At 37.6% G+C, this 16184-nt stretch overlaps 2 protein-coding genes across 4 annotated transcripts; one reads left to right on the top strand and one right to left on the bottom strand.

The window, feature by feature from the left end:
• The first annotated feature begins 2996 nt into the window (after positions 1 to 2996).
• LOC131222365 (AT-hook motif nuclear-localized protein 10-like) lies at positions 2997 to 11153 on the top strand. Of its 3 annotated transcripts, XM_058217408.1 has the most exons (6): positions 2997 to 3255; positions 3820 to 4312; positions 5213 to 5295; positions 6527 to 6658; positions 8886 to 9047; positions 10682 to 11153. In XM_058217408.1, the coding sequence occupies exons 2-6, from the start codon at positions 3895 to 3897 to the stop codon at positions 10919 to 10921; spliced, it is 1035 nt and encodes a 344-aa protein (XP_058073391.1). In that variant the 5' UTR covers positions 2997 to 3255; positions 3820 to 3894; the 3' UTR covers positions 10922 to 11153. The 3 variants fall into 3 exon arrangements, with proteins under 3 accessions (XP_058073391.1, XP_058073390.1, XP_058073392.1); XM_058217407.1 differs by lacking the exon at positions 2997 to 3255 and having other exon boundaries at positions 3780 to 4312; XM_058217409.1 differs by lacking the exon at positions 2997 to 3255 and having other exon boundaries at positions 3781 to 4312; positions 5243 to 5295.
• Positions 11154 to 13101: 1948 nt separating this feature from the next.
• LOC131224005 (heavy metal-associated isoprenylated plant protein 28-like) lies at positions 13102 to 15837 on the bottom strand. The gene is made up of 3 exons (XM_058219592.1): positions 15741 to 15837; positions 14636 to 14708; positions 13102 to 13563 (listed from the first exon to the last, which is right to left on the bottom strand). The coding sequence occupies exons 1-3, from the start codon at positions 15744 to 15746 to the stop codon at positions 13370 to 13372; spliced, it is 273 nt and encodes a 90-aa protein (XP_058075575.1). The 5' UTR covers positions 15747 to 15837; the 3' UTR covers positions 13102 to 13369.
• Positions 15838 to 16184: the final 347 nt, after the last annotated feature.

Genomic DNA, 16184 nt, shown 5'->3' on the forward strand with positions numbered 1-16184 from the left:
GTGTTGTGGACCTTAAACCATGAGTAGATACAGGGCTTGTTTGGTGGCTTGGATTATGTTTTTTACGTAATAACTATAACTTGATATTTAAAATTTATGAAATTTTCATTATATCATTTTTTAAATCTAAAATTTCCATTATATGGTATTTAGAAATGCAATTCTTCAACTGAAACAGCTCTTGGTGCTAGTTTTCTCGTAGGAAGAACAACTCAATGACGATAGCAAGAGATGGAGTCGGAGAGAGAGAGCAGTGTTAGGAGTGTGACAAGGAAGAGCTCTTCATTGAAGAGGATTTCTAATCCTAGGACTTTGGAAGCTACCTTGTAAGGGTTATTTGCCACATTAGATTAAATTTTAAATTAAGAATCCATATTAAAATTTTTAAACTCTAATATTTTCATTCTCTAGTGTTTGGAAATTTAGTTGTCTAGCAACTCAAATTTTTGAAGAAGCCGTTTCATAGGGAAGGGAAGAGAGAAGCTATAATAATTGGAGAGGATTGAGAATCCTTCGATTTAACAGCACAACTTACAGAAGAATAAGAAAATGCGATTTTCAATCCTAGGTGGATTTGAAATCCACCGGAATACAAGGTGCCAAACATAACTTGGATCCAAAATCTAAGACTTGAATATTCTAAATGAACTTTTAGAGAGGAATAGAAAAGCGCATTCACAATTCAAATCACATTCCACCAAAATTTCTTGACGCCAAACATAATATTTTGAGCTGGATTTGGATTCCAATAATATGAGCTCAAAACTTAATTTTTTCAAGAAAATATGATGCTCAAAGAATAAAACTCAGAGCTCCAGCTTCGGTAATTTGATGATGGAGCAACAATAAGCTTGAGAAAGGAGATTCTTCAACCAAAACAAATCTCAATGAGAATTTTCTTAAAAGAAGAATGGCTTGGCGACAATAATATTGGATTGTGTTGGGGAGAGAGCCGTTAGGAGTGCAATAGGGTATGACTGTTAAAGAGGATTTCTAATCCTCGGATGTTGGAAGCTAGCTTTCAAGGATAATTGCGACATTGGATTTGAATTTTAAATTAAGACTCCATATCAGGATTTTCAAGCCCTGAGATTTTTATTTTATCTCATGTTTGGGAATAAAACAAAATTATGCTCTGAGTAATGATTTTAATAGTTATTTATCACATTGGATTTGGATTTTAAATTAGAAAACCATATCAGGATTTTCGAACCCTAAAAACCCTGTGTTTGGAAATCTAGAAATTGTATCTGGTAACTTAGATAATAATAATAATAATAATAAAGCCACTTCATATGGGGGGAGCTCTGATAATTGGACAGAACTAAAAACTCTTGAATTTTGCAGTCCATGCTTACAGAATAACAAGAAAAAGCCCTCTTAAGGATTTTCAATACAGGGTAGGATTTGAAATCCACCATGATCTAAGGTGCCAACCATGACTTAGATTCAAAATCGATGATTGAATACACTAACTATTAAAAAACTATGTTGCCAATAACCCTTTAAAGTGGAATTAGAAAGTGCATTCATATGCTCTCCCAAAATTTCATGGCGCCAAACACAATATTTTGAGCTAGATTTGGATTTCAATTTCAATAGCCCCAAAACCCTAGTTTTTACAAGATATGATACCTAGATATTAAAACTCGGGCCTTGAGCTTCAATGGTCCACTAATCAAGCAACAATAAGCTTGAGAAAAGAAATTCTCCAACCAAAACAACTATGGGTAACAAATTTATTGAGAGAAGAATGACTCAACAATGACAGCAATGGATGGTGTTAGGGAGGGAGAGGAGTTAGGAGTGTGATGGGGAAGAGCTCTTCGTTAAAGAGGATTTATAATTCTTGGACTTTAGAAACTAGCTTTTAAGGGTTATTTGCCACATTGGATTTGGATTTGGATTTAAATTAGAAATTCGTATCAAGATTTTCAAAGCCTCGAATTTTTACTCTATCCATTGTCGATAATCGTTGTTTTGTTAAATATGGAAATTTTGGCCCTTTTCTTTAGGTGTTATTCATCTTATGTTCAGGTTTACAGTCAACAAACTATCAAATTAGGCACTACAAACAAGTTAATTGTGCGTGTTCAACAATTTCGTACACCTATGGTGACGTTAATGGTCGGCATTCGGCGATTTCAAACATCTATGGTGACCACCAACTGAAACTTGTATCTGCTACAATATTTTATGACCGCGAGATATTACAGAAAAAAAAAAAAAAAACAAAACAAAAAATGATAGTCTCAATATAATATACAAACATTCATCCACACGACAACGTCTCACTTGAGTCTTTGGTTTTCAGGATGGCAGCCAAGTCATGAGTTGCACCAGCTCACCGATTTGTTTGCATGGACCAATTGGAGCTGCACTGGTAAAGTTGGTCAACAATATCTTTTGCGGGACATCATGCCATTGCTTAATTTATGATTTACCATTTTAAAATAATAATTAAATTGTGTGAACTACTCATGATGAATGATTTTTCCATTCATACTTGAAATCAAACAGATGAAATAAAATGAAAAAAATATTCCAAATTCATACCATTTACAATTGTAATTAATAATTACTTTCTTAATTACATTTGCAGGTTGTAAATGGAAAACAAACACCATCATAGGATTTCAAATCACACACTTCCAAAATTTCATCGCAACGCCAGACACAATATTTTAAGCTCAATTTGGATCCATTTCTACAGGCCCAAAACCTTTATTGCTAAACGAACCTGAGAACTTTTACGGTGGAAAATTAGAATGTGATTAATTTCCAAGATGGGACAAGTAAGCCCAAGCCCAGCAATTTTTTGGGATTTGGATGGGGATTGTAGTGCATGGCCCATACACTGGGCTGGCCCAAAGCCGGTCCGTTGACTCCAGAGTCTGAGATACACCGTACAGTTGATGGAAAAAAGAAAAAGAAAAAGAAAAAAGAAAAAAGCAAGTGGGCTCAAATAAATAAATAAATAAAAGGAAAAATAGAGAAATACTTTCAGGCGTTGGAATTAATGCAATTTACTTATTTTTTTATTATTTCGGGACGAAAGCAATTTCGGCTATGCCTTTACTTCCCCTTTTTTTTTAAATAAAAAATAATATCTATTTAAATAAAAGCCCGAAGAAGAAGACATGAAAAATGAAAGCACGGAAATTAAATAAAAGAGAAATATGAGAGACTTCGGCATTTCACAAGCTTCTTGAAAATCCCTTCCTCTCTCTATGTAGGGATTTTTTTTGCTCTCAGGTATGAAAATCCCCATTTTCTCTTCCTTTTCTGAAATTTCGTTTTTTTTTTTTTTTTTTTTCCTGCGTTTTTCGGTCATTTTTTAATTACGGTAAAATTGGAAAAAGTGGGAATTTCAGGAAGTAATTTTTCATGTAGTAGATGGATTTCCTGACTGTGATTTTGAAAATTTTCTGTTTTTTTTTTTTTTTTTGCAGGATCCGAGCTAGGGTTTCATTTCGGTGTTTTTCTCCCCTCTTTTTTCTCACTTCGAAGTCCGGGTTTTAGGTTTTTTTGAATTTATTTCGGGAAGAAAACGTGTTTTTCGGAATCTAGGGTTTAGGGTTTAAATATTTGAATTAGGGTTGTGAATTTCCGTTTTTAAGGTTTTTAATAATAATAAAAATTCTTTTAATCGAATAGTTTTTGCTTGTACGAAGTTGCGATTTGACTTTTTTTTTTTTTTTTTTTTTTTTCATTTTTAAAATTGCGGTTTGTAGGAGTTCTGAAATTAAGGTTTCTAGTCTTCGTGAGTTTTTGTTTTTGTTTTTTTTTTTTTTTTTTTGAGGGTTTCTGATGGTTTAGGGTTCCAGTGTTTTTTTAATCCGATGCAAGGGAGTGAGTGGGTAATCGGATCTGTCAGGATCTGAGCCTGGGATCATGTCGGATAGAGAGTCATTCGGCATCGGCCTGCAGAAAAGTTCCGTGCCATCGCAACCATCAATGCATAACATGAGATTAACCTTCAATTCCGATGGAACGGCAGTCTACAAACCAGTCACAGGGAGCTCTCAAGGGTATCTGAGTGGCGGCGGCGGCAGTGAGGGTCCCGCCACGCCAGTCATCCAACATGGCCTTAACATGGCTGAACCGATGAAACGGAAGCGCGGGCGGCCGCGGAAGTATGGTCCCGATGGCACCATGGCCCTCGCACTGACACCCGTCTCCCCTGCCGCTCCTCCATTGAGCGGGGGTAACAGTGGCGGGCTATCTTCACCAACATCCCCTTCATTGATGATGAAAAAAGCAAGGGGCCGCCCACCGGGTTCTGGCAGCAAGAAGCAGATGGTTGCTTTCGGTAATAATTCTCTTCCTTTCCATCTCCATGTCCCTATGTTTTCTTTTCTCTTTCTTTCATGTTGTTTTTGTGGTTTTATTATATGTTCTTTTGCATTATATTCTTCTGATTTGCGTGGGTTGTTATCACAACAGGGACCTTACTTTAATGCATTGGTGAAATGTTTCTTGCTTGGTTGGTACTGCGTGGGCTAGTTTGATTTCTGACAGAAAATGAAATGGGGTGATAGCAAAGGGGGAGATGACTTAGTAAAAGGGGGGGAAAGAAGGGTATTTGTTTTGCTGGGAGTTGGTTTCGGTTAAATCTGAATTTCTGACCCTAGAAATGAAATTGGGGAAGTTACCCATATGCCCTTGTGATGGGTATTATGGTTATTAATAATGTTAAATAGCTGTACTTCTGATTAGCGTACAACTTAGGTACTTGTTCCTTCTGTGTGGTTAAATAAACTTATTCAATCTCTGTCGCATTTCTATTTGGTTGGCAAAAGGATTCTTTTTGTTGGAATGATAAACAAGAAAGTTCAGATTTAGTTTATGAAAACTAATGAATAGTTTCTGCATATATGTATTTTTTCCCCTCTGTCTCAGTTATAAAAGATATACAAAAATAAACATTTAAAATTGAGGATGTAAATTTTACTTTCTTTTAGTTCTTTATTATTATTATTTTTTTTAAAGTAAATGTGTCCATAATGCATTTTTATTAAAATTAGAGAATCATCTGTTATTTATAAAACTTTGGTTCTGCATAGTTTCTTTGTTGAATGGTTGGGAATTTCTCTCGCTTACTTTTTCCTTGAGCTTTTGATTTTAAATATTTTAGTACTGCCTTTTATCTTCAACTTGCCTTTTGTTTTCTATTAGATTAGTCTAAAATTCTCTTTTTTCAAAATGTTAGCACAATTCATCCTGAGGAAATGGCTTGCAGGATCCGCAGGAGTCGGATTTACACCTCATGTTATAACAGTCAAAGCTGGAGAGGTACGCGTTTTTTTTCTTCATAACTGCATGGTATTCTTGTATCCTTTTATGATTACTGTCAAAATGTGATTGTGTGCATGAAAATGTGGGTTCTGTTCTGTAATTTTACATTGGAATGTGTTATCTGGTTTGACAATCTCCAACAACTGCTTTTAGGATTTGATGCATTGCTATAGTAAACTGTTACTTTGTTTTGTTTCTATGCCCTATGCATGATTATCGTACTCTGTGTTGATGTGATGTATTTTATTTAGATTATTGTTGGTACTAAAATTGTTTAAACCTCCCGTTGTTCTTTTAGCTTAATTTATCCATGTTCTTGTTTAGATATTATGTTCGTAAACGTGTTAAAACTGAAGAGATGTTGTGGCAAATATTCTAGCTACAAAGGGTTCTTGGTAGTACTATTTTGCAAGTTCCAGTTTGAAGTACTTGGGTATTAAAATATTGAGCCCTAGGAAGTTAATTATAAATTGTAAAATATTTAAAAAATAATAATCTCATGTGTCAGAGTAATAAATTATTGGTCATTGTATTATTGGTTAAAATAAAATTGTTCCTCGCTGTTCTTTGTTCATATGGTTCTTGCTCACTGGTGAGTAGTAATAGTCATGTGTAGAATAAACTTGCTCTCATGAAGCTTGATGATCTGAAATTGTTTCTATGATATTCCGTGATTCATCTCACTACTAGGATTCCCTATTATTATATATCATGTGGAAATGCATCCCTGATATTGATTGCTGCAATACCATGGATGATATTACTAATATTACATTTGTTCTACATGATAGAAAAGAAAACCGATAAACAATCAGCACTAAAAATGAAAAGATAAAGAAAAATCGTGCTTTGATTTATATAACATGTTAAATTCATTGGCATTTTGGTTTCTCCGGTGGTTCAAAAGAATTTATTTTGTACCATCCAACAGGAATTTTCTTGAATCAGTTCACCCTGATCATAACTAGCAGAAGGAATCTACCTAATTCACATTCTACATTGGCAAGCTCAACAAAAAGATTAGAAACTATATAGCTTAGAGTTTTCTCCGACATGTCTGTACACATACACCATTATATGATAGTCACGATTGGAGAAGCCTTGTCCCAGCTATTTGTTTATATGACAGTGTTGGAAAAAAATCTAATTTACACCTTATAGAGAGTTTGAGACCAAGACACTTGAGTGCACTCAAGCTGCTATTTATGCTGTGAATATTGTTTTTCAGGATGTATCCTCAAAGATAATGTCATTTTCCCAGCATGGACCACGGGCAATTTGCATACTCTCAGCAAATGGTGCTATATCAAATGTAACGCTGCGTCAGGCAGCAACATCGGGTGGCACAGTGACTTATGAGGTTTGTGAGACTATAACTTATGTTAACTTGGATGCAATATGGGAAACTCTTATGTTAACTTTTATAGACCTCCCAACCATTTCAATATATACACAAGTAACAAGAACCATAACCTTTATGTCTGTCTCATGAGGGAATGGTCACTATTGAAACCTTCTCTCCAAATTGTGGATAGTTTTCCTTTTGTCATAAAATGCTGTATTTTGTCTCCTTTCTTAACAAAGTTTTACCAATAACAAGTCTGATCTCAAGAAGCTCTAACACCTTTCCATAGTGCAGATTAGGAAGTGATCTAACAGCATTCAGTAGCACAAATGCTATTTTCCATCACCAACGTAATCTGTGGATGGACAAAATGATGGTACAAACCACTGTTTGAACACCAAGAACTTGGACTTGGGTACCAACATGACTGGGATGAGTCAACTGGTGACCAGGCCTAGTCTTGTAAATTTTCATCATATTTAATAAAAAATTAAAATAGGAATGCACAAACTAGTCCTTTCTATATAGAAAAGAGTGAAACCTTGCTATATTATTTAAGGATAGACACAATTAAAGATTTAATGAAATCACAAAAAAAATATGAAAATATCAATTAGTGATATGGTTAGCTAAAGAGGATGGTATTGGTGGGATATGACATAATTAGTTGGGAAATTATAGATTCCTCATTGATTGGGAAGTGAATAGTGTCCGTGTGCCATTTTGCTTAAATTGATCCCCTTCATCAATCTAGTCCATTGACATATGGGTGGGACCCACTGCAGATGGGGGCTTTTCCTCAAAATCATTCAAATTGTAAGATCCTAGCCAGATGATCTATCCCTTTTTTACAGATCTTCTCCTTAATCTTTTACTTTCAGGCCACTCTTTTAAAGGTTAGGATCTTCCAGCCTGTGAGCATATTGTAGCATTTCCTGTCAAGGCTCATCAGATCAATGATGGATGTCTAAGATTGATTTATGCCACTGATGGTTAAGATTGATTCCCTATTTTTTGTTAGTTATTATGGACATCAGTAAAACGAGTGACCTACTAGATCATCAGTCACAATCATCTTAAGTTACATATATGTTGGACTGCGACATATGGTTTCATGTGGTTTTTAGCCAATTTGCTTTTTAAAATTCAAATTTTGAGTATTTATATAACTAATGTTTTATACACAAGGCATGTTTTGTTTTAATGGTAAGGATCTTCTTCAATTGTCTTGGGTGGATGTTAAAATCCCGACCTTGCATTTTCTGAACACAACCAGTTTTAAAACTCTCCCACGTCACACATAACTGTGTGAGTGATACAGGGTTCAATCCCTGGTACCGTTACCTTTCAAAAAAAAAAAAAAAAACTCACCCAAGTCACACATAACTCAGCTGATCTGTTGGATTAATGCAAAACTTGAGCAAGTTTGGAGGAAATCAACTGATTCCAATATAGGCTTGAGGCATAACGAATATCAACTCATTTTGATGCTGATCTGAGTTGGCTCAGCCTATTCCCAAGTCAACTAGCTAAGTTTTTAAACACTGATTCAAACTCCCAAAGCAAGAATCAAGAGTCTACATCGGTCAAGTGGGTTAACATATATGACAACTGGTAGGGTTGGTAAACACCTGTTAAAATATATTTAAGCGAAAAACAGATTCTTATTATTCATGTCCAAGAAAATGTCAGTCATACTCTCAGATGTTGAGGTGTAGGCCTTTCAAGACAGAAGAAGAAGAAGCAGCAGTTGTTTTTCTTCTCCTAGAAGAATGTTATAAATTTTTCTTTAAATGTTATTGAAATAATTCATCTCCTATAAGAATCCATGAGAGTTCACTGGTCAGTGACTCAGTTTACCAACCAATGCACATGCTATTACTATTTTCGGCAAAGTTAGTAAGCACTAATAATTGCATTCCAGTGCACTTGAGTATAGTGACGGAATTGTTCTTTTGTTAATTAAATGGGAATCAGGTCCATGAGCTTGAATTGGTGAAATTACAGTGCAATAAAAAATAATGAGATTTACCAAAAAGGTTGAGTTGTGAAAAGTTGTTTCTTGAAGAAGGGTTTGATCCTGTAGGCTGTCCTATTTTGCTATCTCATCTCATTTGATGAGAGTATTATGTTCATTAATGATATTCAGGTAGGTGGCGTCTGTCACTGTCACAGAAAATTTTCTGTGGGTGGTCCTCGCTTTAGGTGTTTTACTAATACCAGCCTCTGTTTGTTTATAAAGGGACGATTTGAAATCCTATCACTTTCTGGCTCATTTCTTCTCTCGGAAAGTGGTGGACAACGCAGCCGAACAGGTGGATTGAGCGTATCACTGGCTGGTCCGGATGGCCGTGTTTTAGGTGGTGGAGTGGCTGGGCTTCTAACAGCAGCATCCCCAGTCCAGGTCTGTCTAGCTTTTAACTACACCTGCTTTTGTTGACGTTTCATTTTCCAAGCAAATCTGCTAAGAAACTCAATTAGAGGTTTAAATCTATATAATGTATGATTTTACAAAGTATAATGATCTTAGTGGATCTAACATGGTTTTTATATGATGAATGGCTTGAGCAATCTTTACAAAGATGGGGAACTAAAAACTGCCCCATCAGTAATTTAATGATCTATGGTTAAGAAAATCAGAATAATTTATTGTTTACTGGAAGAAAAAGAATCAGATATAATACCCCAAGCTGTACAAATTCAAAATATGTCCATTTAATAATTGTTTTGGGGCATCCTATGCTAGCTTAGCACCATATAAAAGATGGCAGCTACTCTTCAACCATACACATGGTATAGTTGTATGACAATCTAGTCTGTCCAAATTGCTGGCCAATTGTGGATGGAGGATAATCCAAAATTTTACAATGAGAAGATGATAATGATCAATCTCTCAAAAAAAGATGAAAATGACCATCTGATTCTGTGCTTCGAACTTGGACAACTCAATTTAATTTCCACCAGCCATTTGATAGCTACCAATTGGATGGTTCAGATTGCTTGATCAGTGTGATTTGAGAGAGATGCTCAGTCCACAACGTGCCCCCAATTTGGGTGGTCTGGATACTGGATAGTCATGCATGAGTGCCGCATGTGAGGAGGATGAGCAACTGCCATTTTCTAATTGATGGTGAACTAGCATAGGGATCTAGCGCTTGGATCAACAGTCCCAGTCTATACCCAACCTTCATTTGTCTCAAGCATTAGCTTTCACCTGATTGAAAACATCAACCATTGATTTATTATCTCTCAAAAAAAAGAACTATTGATTTCTTATCTTCTTCTCTTTTTTCTTTTTTCTTGCAAAAGAAAAGAAGAAAAGGTTACAACTGTGGATACCCTTGTTCATTTGAATTACACAAATTATCTCTGTTCTGAAACATCCTTTTTTTTTCTGAAATACCCAGAACCTGTTTGGTAGACGCCTAAAACCGAGTTCATCTTACTTCTGAAAAAAAAAAAAAACCGAGTTCATCTTATTTGAGTTAACATTCATATATTAGAGATCCCGATCTCTAACACATAATTACTATTAATTAAAAGATCATCACCATTTTTAGACGTCTACCAAACAGGGCCTCGATATTTGAATCTAGCAGCCATATCTTATTACCTGTGTTGTTTTCAAATCTAATTGGTTTGGTATGAAGAAGGGATTTGACGGTTTCCTCTGGTGGCAATTGACAAACCATTCTATTTTGACACGAATATTGCTCGAGTTGAATCATCATGTTGTCTGATCTGTTTGGAAATCACTATTACTACAGTCTTATACAAAATGAATTTCATTTTTTTTCAAAGAAAATGCATGAAACATGGGAAGCCCATCTTCTCTGTAACTAAATTGTCTCTGAAATCCATTAAGAGGATGGTTTTGCTTTTACTTGTTAATTACTAGGCAGTGAAGTATCTACAGCTACAGGAATCACAGCTTTTTAGTAAAGGTTTATAGAAGCTATTATTTTTCTGTGCCGGTCTTGATGATCTAGACCCAAGCTCTTCCTTTTTTTCATCTGAAACGATTGCCCGCAATCTCAGGTGGTCGTGGGCAGCTTCATTGCGGACACTGGGCATAAGCAATCAAAACCAATGAATCCTTTGGGCTCTTCTGCCCCACCAAAGATGAACCCTGCTGGAGCAGCCGGGACTAGTAGCCCACCGTCGCGCGGAACACTGAGTGAGTCCTCAGGTGGGCCCGGGAGCCCGCTCAACCAAAGTGCAGGTGCCTTCAATAACAGCACTCCACATGGCATCTTGACGAACATACCATGGAAATAAGCAAGCTGTCACGTACAGCTGCAGAGGAGACTTGAGTCATCCTGCGTAGAGGCACGTGTCGAGGCCACATGTAATCTGATGCTTTTTAACTCAAATGTAATGTTATCTGTGCTAAAAAATGGATTGGAGCTGGTGGCTTTTCCTCTTGACCCACTGACGTAGATGTATTACATGGTGTATGGTGCTTCCATTCGGCACCCTGTGTGTTGGAAAATAGATGTAGTGTTTTTTACGTCACTCTTTTACAACCTATCGGGTGTTGAATCATATCTTGGTAACGTATGCAATTGTTCTGATTATATATCAGTCACCCTGCAAATCCTTTTGTTTTTGTTGGTTCTTTGAACCGCGTTGCCCTTGCCATTTAAATTTAAAAACATAATGGGTTTTGCAGGCGTATAAAAATTTGGAAATGAACAGACCTCTGTATCATCCGCCCAATTTTCAGGATGTTTCATAGCGTTTTCATGGGGTGTCGATGAAAAAAATAGCTGGAGAAGGTTTCTGATGGAAAGAGCATGAGACCAATCGGCATCGACGGATGTGGTGCCGATGAGTCATGATTCAATGATCACAATATGGCGCCGGTGAGTCATGTAAATTAGGAAAAGAAAAGGGACAAGGGCAAGATCATCACAATTACCCAACAGGTCAGTATGGAATTTCTCTGCTGATATTTTTTTATCCCAAAAATTCTTGAATAAAATCCTCCCTCCTTGTTAGTGAATTTACCTACACCGAGGCCGTGAAGGGCATTTCATCCTTTGGGACATTGTGAAAAACATTGCCTTGATTGTGACATTTTAATTAAATAATAGTATTGTGAGATATTAAGATATCTAGGCAGTTTGTAATTTTTTAGGTTTTAACACGAAATTTATTTAACAGATCATATAAATCGTTTTATATACATATATTTTTATAATTTTAACATCATTCATTAATTTATAATAATATTTTTAAATGATTTATTTTGAGCGAGATTTTCCCAATAATATTGCAATGAAAAAAATAAAAAATAAAAAAAATTGAATATGTGAAATCACGGAGAACTAGATTTGCCCATGTCAGTCAATCAGTACCCATATTGAGTTTTTTCACAGCTTTGATGAGTGTTCTTGCCATGACTCAGTAAAGAACGACAGGCGGTTTTACTGGAGCTTCCTTACCTTGCTTCAATCTCCATCATTCACGTCGCATGCATATGGTGGTCAGAAGTAACCCAGGGCTGGTTACTACCGTCTATGTCTATGTGCCACTTGGACAATTTCAAGCGGTGTGGTTTATGGATTTACGGTTGAAATATAACTGTTGGCTATTTTAGGCTGGAGTGAGTTCCAGATGTGTGGGGCCCACCTTGATGTGACTAGGTGGGCCACACCCAAGGGAACAACGTGGAGCAATGAGAGGGGACCACCCACCATAGAAAATTCCTGAGGTGTCCTACCATGAAGGAATATCCTAAGAATCAGGCCATTCCATAACTCATGTGGGGCCATACCACGTGAATTTGGAGGTATTACAAATGATAGTATGTTGTTCCCTGTGTGGCCCCAACTGAGCTTTGTATCAGCCTAAGTTTTGGGCTTTGATGGGGAACGTGCGGAGGTTCACCTTGGATTCCACATGCATATCATTGTGAAGCTCCAACGGATAGGAAACTCGCATATGTTCCAACGGATGGGATTCTGTTTGCTTTAATCATCAGTTTGCTGGACGTTGCAGGTCACCTACCACTACCAGATAGGATTAACCGATTATTGCAGTCTTGGCCTGTGGGCCCATCTGGACAGTTCAGATTGAAAGATCCTAGCCATCAATATTAGTCCTTTTTTTCAGGAGATTTGCGGGTTATGGTCCATCCACTTTGGGACCCAGATGACCAATGGTCTAGATCACGGGAATGCAGAGACCCATTTGTACAAATTGAAAACCCTGTATAATGCACATATCCTTGGGATGGAGGATTGTAGGGTTCCTCGCGGTACGAAGGTGATCAGATCTCCGTTTACTGAAGCAATAACCATCCATGCATCAGTTCAATTCTACTATTATTCAATTTAGGGGTGGCCCACCTGATGATCAGAGGGTTACCATCTTCCTATCCAGATATTTTTTTAGACAGATACCCCATCCATTAGCTACAGAATCTTTCTATCTAAACAACAATCAAAACACCATTTCCAAAACACCTCCATTCTCTTTCTTTACATTTTGCCTTACCAAAGTACATTTGTGGGAACATCTGATCCGTCCATACGGTCGGCCGCACAGTCAAGATGGCCCGGCCCACCCGATCTTCACATTGGGTCATCTGCACGGTGGAGCCCACCTCAAAACACGGCTTAGATGTCCTATCCACATGCTGGGTTGACACGTGTGCCACGTGTAAAGGTGCAGGTGCTCACCAACATGGCCCACTTCATGTAAGAAAACAGAGAAAGACACTTAGAAGAAGTTGAAGTTGTTGATCCTTCCAAAACTGCTACTTGCACAAGCATTGAGAAGTATCTCATTTTGTGCAGACCAAAACTCTGCTTTCAATCCACCTCTCCTCACTGCTTTCAATATCTTGTTCTTGTGTGCGTACCCTGTCACCACCACCTTCTGGCTGCTGACTTCCACTTCAACCTTCTCAATCCCTGCCATTCATTCATCACGCACAAAATCACAACCTCTTATTTTCCCTCAACGGTTAGGATTATGCTGCCCGCCTAGCCATGTGATGATTCGTCGAGTGCCCATTTGGAGGGATGTTGGTAATGGCCTCATGGACCCTATATGGGCACTTGACTAATCGCAGCGTGATTAGGCGTGGTTTGTGGTTTCCCTAGTTTCACGATGTGGCTTGTGCAAACCTAAGATGTTGTTATGGTGGGCCATGCTCTAGAATCAATGGTTGGGATTAAACCCCACACAGTCACGCGATGATTTGCTAAGTGCACTTGAGGGGATGTTTGTAATGGGCCCCACATGGGTTCTTGACTAATCGTCGCATAATTAGGCGTTTTTTCCCTAGTTGAAATCGGATTGCGTACTGAGTAAACTCTGTTGGGCCCACCTTGAATGTATGTGGTTTATCCACGCCGTCATCCATTTTTTCCATATCATGTGGACCACACCACAGGAAACAGTGGGAATAATGATTTCCACCGTTGAAACCTTCCTAGGGCCCAAAGTCATGTTTATTTGTCATCAAACCCGTTCATAAGATCACACAGATATGGATCAAAGGAAAACACAAACATCAGCTGGTTGAAACCTTCCTAGGGCCCACAGTCATGTTTATTTGTCATCAAACCTCTTCATAAGATCACACAGATAATCAAACCCGTTCATAAGATCACATTGATATGGTGGATGGATAGAGTGGATAAAATACATAATTCACGGTGGCCCCACAGAGTTTACTCAGTACGCAATCCGCCGTACAATGATGCTTGTGTAACCTAAGAAGTTGATGAAGTTGGTGGGCCACATTATGTGATGGCCATGCTCTATTATCCCCCTTATCAGATGATTCTAACCATCCCAGAAATAAAAGCGCAATGACAGCCAACAGTACACATTTTTTTGAATGGGCCTGATTAATCAGTCAGGCTCATCTGATGGAGGGATTTTAGTGATGTCTTTCATCCATCATAGGGCCCACCATATGAACGATTTGGATCGTTCAAAAAAAGGGCTACACTAAGAATAGATTGAAGACCATACCCTTAACTTTGGAGAGGCATTTCCTTAGTCTCTTTTCATGTATCCCCACCATCTCTACCTTCAGCTCAACAGTCTGCAAACCAACACTCAAAAACTCATAAGCTATTTCAAAACATGGATCACCTTCATTCATGCAAGAAGCAACTAAGAGCAAGTTATGCTGCAAAAATCACACCAATTGGATGGTCCAAAACATTATATCAAAAGCATGGAAAATGGACAGTCAGGATTGAGCAGAGAAACACAATAGGTCCAATCATTGTCTTGAAACATATTTTCAGTAGATCCTCTATTGTATCACTTACCATTCCAGAGAAGCAGTTTAGTTAGATGATTTTAACCATGTGATCTAATGGCTTGTAAAAAATGAACAGTTGTAACAAATCGACACCATTCAAAGGGATAAGATTATCCCATCCGCATGATTCTTGCACCCCCAGTTGTGCTATGAATGAACGGTCTGGATTGATGATTGCAGGAACACGTCACTCATAAAAAATCGCGGATGTTTCTAAAATGGCCTTAAAGGTAGGAAGATTAGCAAAACCCTTTAATCATTTATTTTCAATATCTTTATTTAATAATTAAGTACTGAACCGAGTCAAATCAAGACTCATTTGAGTCTTCCAGTCGACCGGACCAGACACGGCTACATCTACCGCGAACACAAGATCTGGACCATTGAAAACATGGTTTTAGAGACAGTTCAAAACAACTCAGTATTCCCCAAATAGTATTAGTTTTATTGTAAACCAGTCCTAGTTAGACCAACAATATTTTAAAATCAGGACGACTCAGCCCAACTCGTTCGAATTGGAATGAATTGGACCGAGTCAGGCGAGCCAGAGCGGCAGAGACAGTCAGATTGATGTGGACCGAGTCGGACCAGTCTGATTTTATGAGTAATTTGGTATCAAAAACAGGATTCGGTACTCTAAAAACGGAGTTTTAAAACCTGAGTAGACATTTGAATGAAGGGAAGATTGAAAAACTAGCAAATCCAGTGAAAAAAAAAGAGAAATTGTAGGACTACAAATGTTCTTCCACAGAAATGCTATTTTATTGAAATAGAGAAAGCCAATCTTAGAAAATCATGGCAACATACCTCCATCAATAACCCAATATTGAAAGGGAAGGAATGTGGTTTTGATGATGGAAATGTGACCAACCAAAGTTATGAAAACCAACAAAAGGAATGTCTGGAATGAGTGAGGGAATGTTGTCACATTTATACTAAGAGGGGACACAAGAAAAGTATGGAATAAACGGCAAAGTGGGCCATCAACACCAGTGCCAGAACATAGGAATCTTACGATCATCGTACTCTACGATATACGTAGGTTGTCAGTGTGGGGCCCATAATTCATTGATCCATGCTGTTTATCTGATCGGCAATGGAACCATCTAGATGGAAAGGATCTACCCTCCTGATTGAAGGGTAAGGATCGCCTCATTCGATGGTATTTTTGGGATACAGTCCATCCATAAGTTTAACGGCTCCGATCGCCGATGGAACGGATCTACCCGTCCGATCGAAGGGTAAGGATCG

Source organism: Magnolia sinica, chromosome 13 (genome assembly GCF_029962835.1).
Source record: "Magnolia sinica isolate HGM2019 chromosome 13, MsV1, whole genome shotgun sequence".
Classification (NCBI taxonomy): domain Eukaryota; kingdom Viridiplantae; phylum Streptophyta; class Magnoliopsida; order Magnoliales; family Magnoliaceae; genus Magnolia; species Magnolia sinica.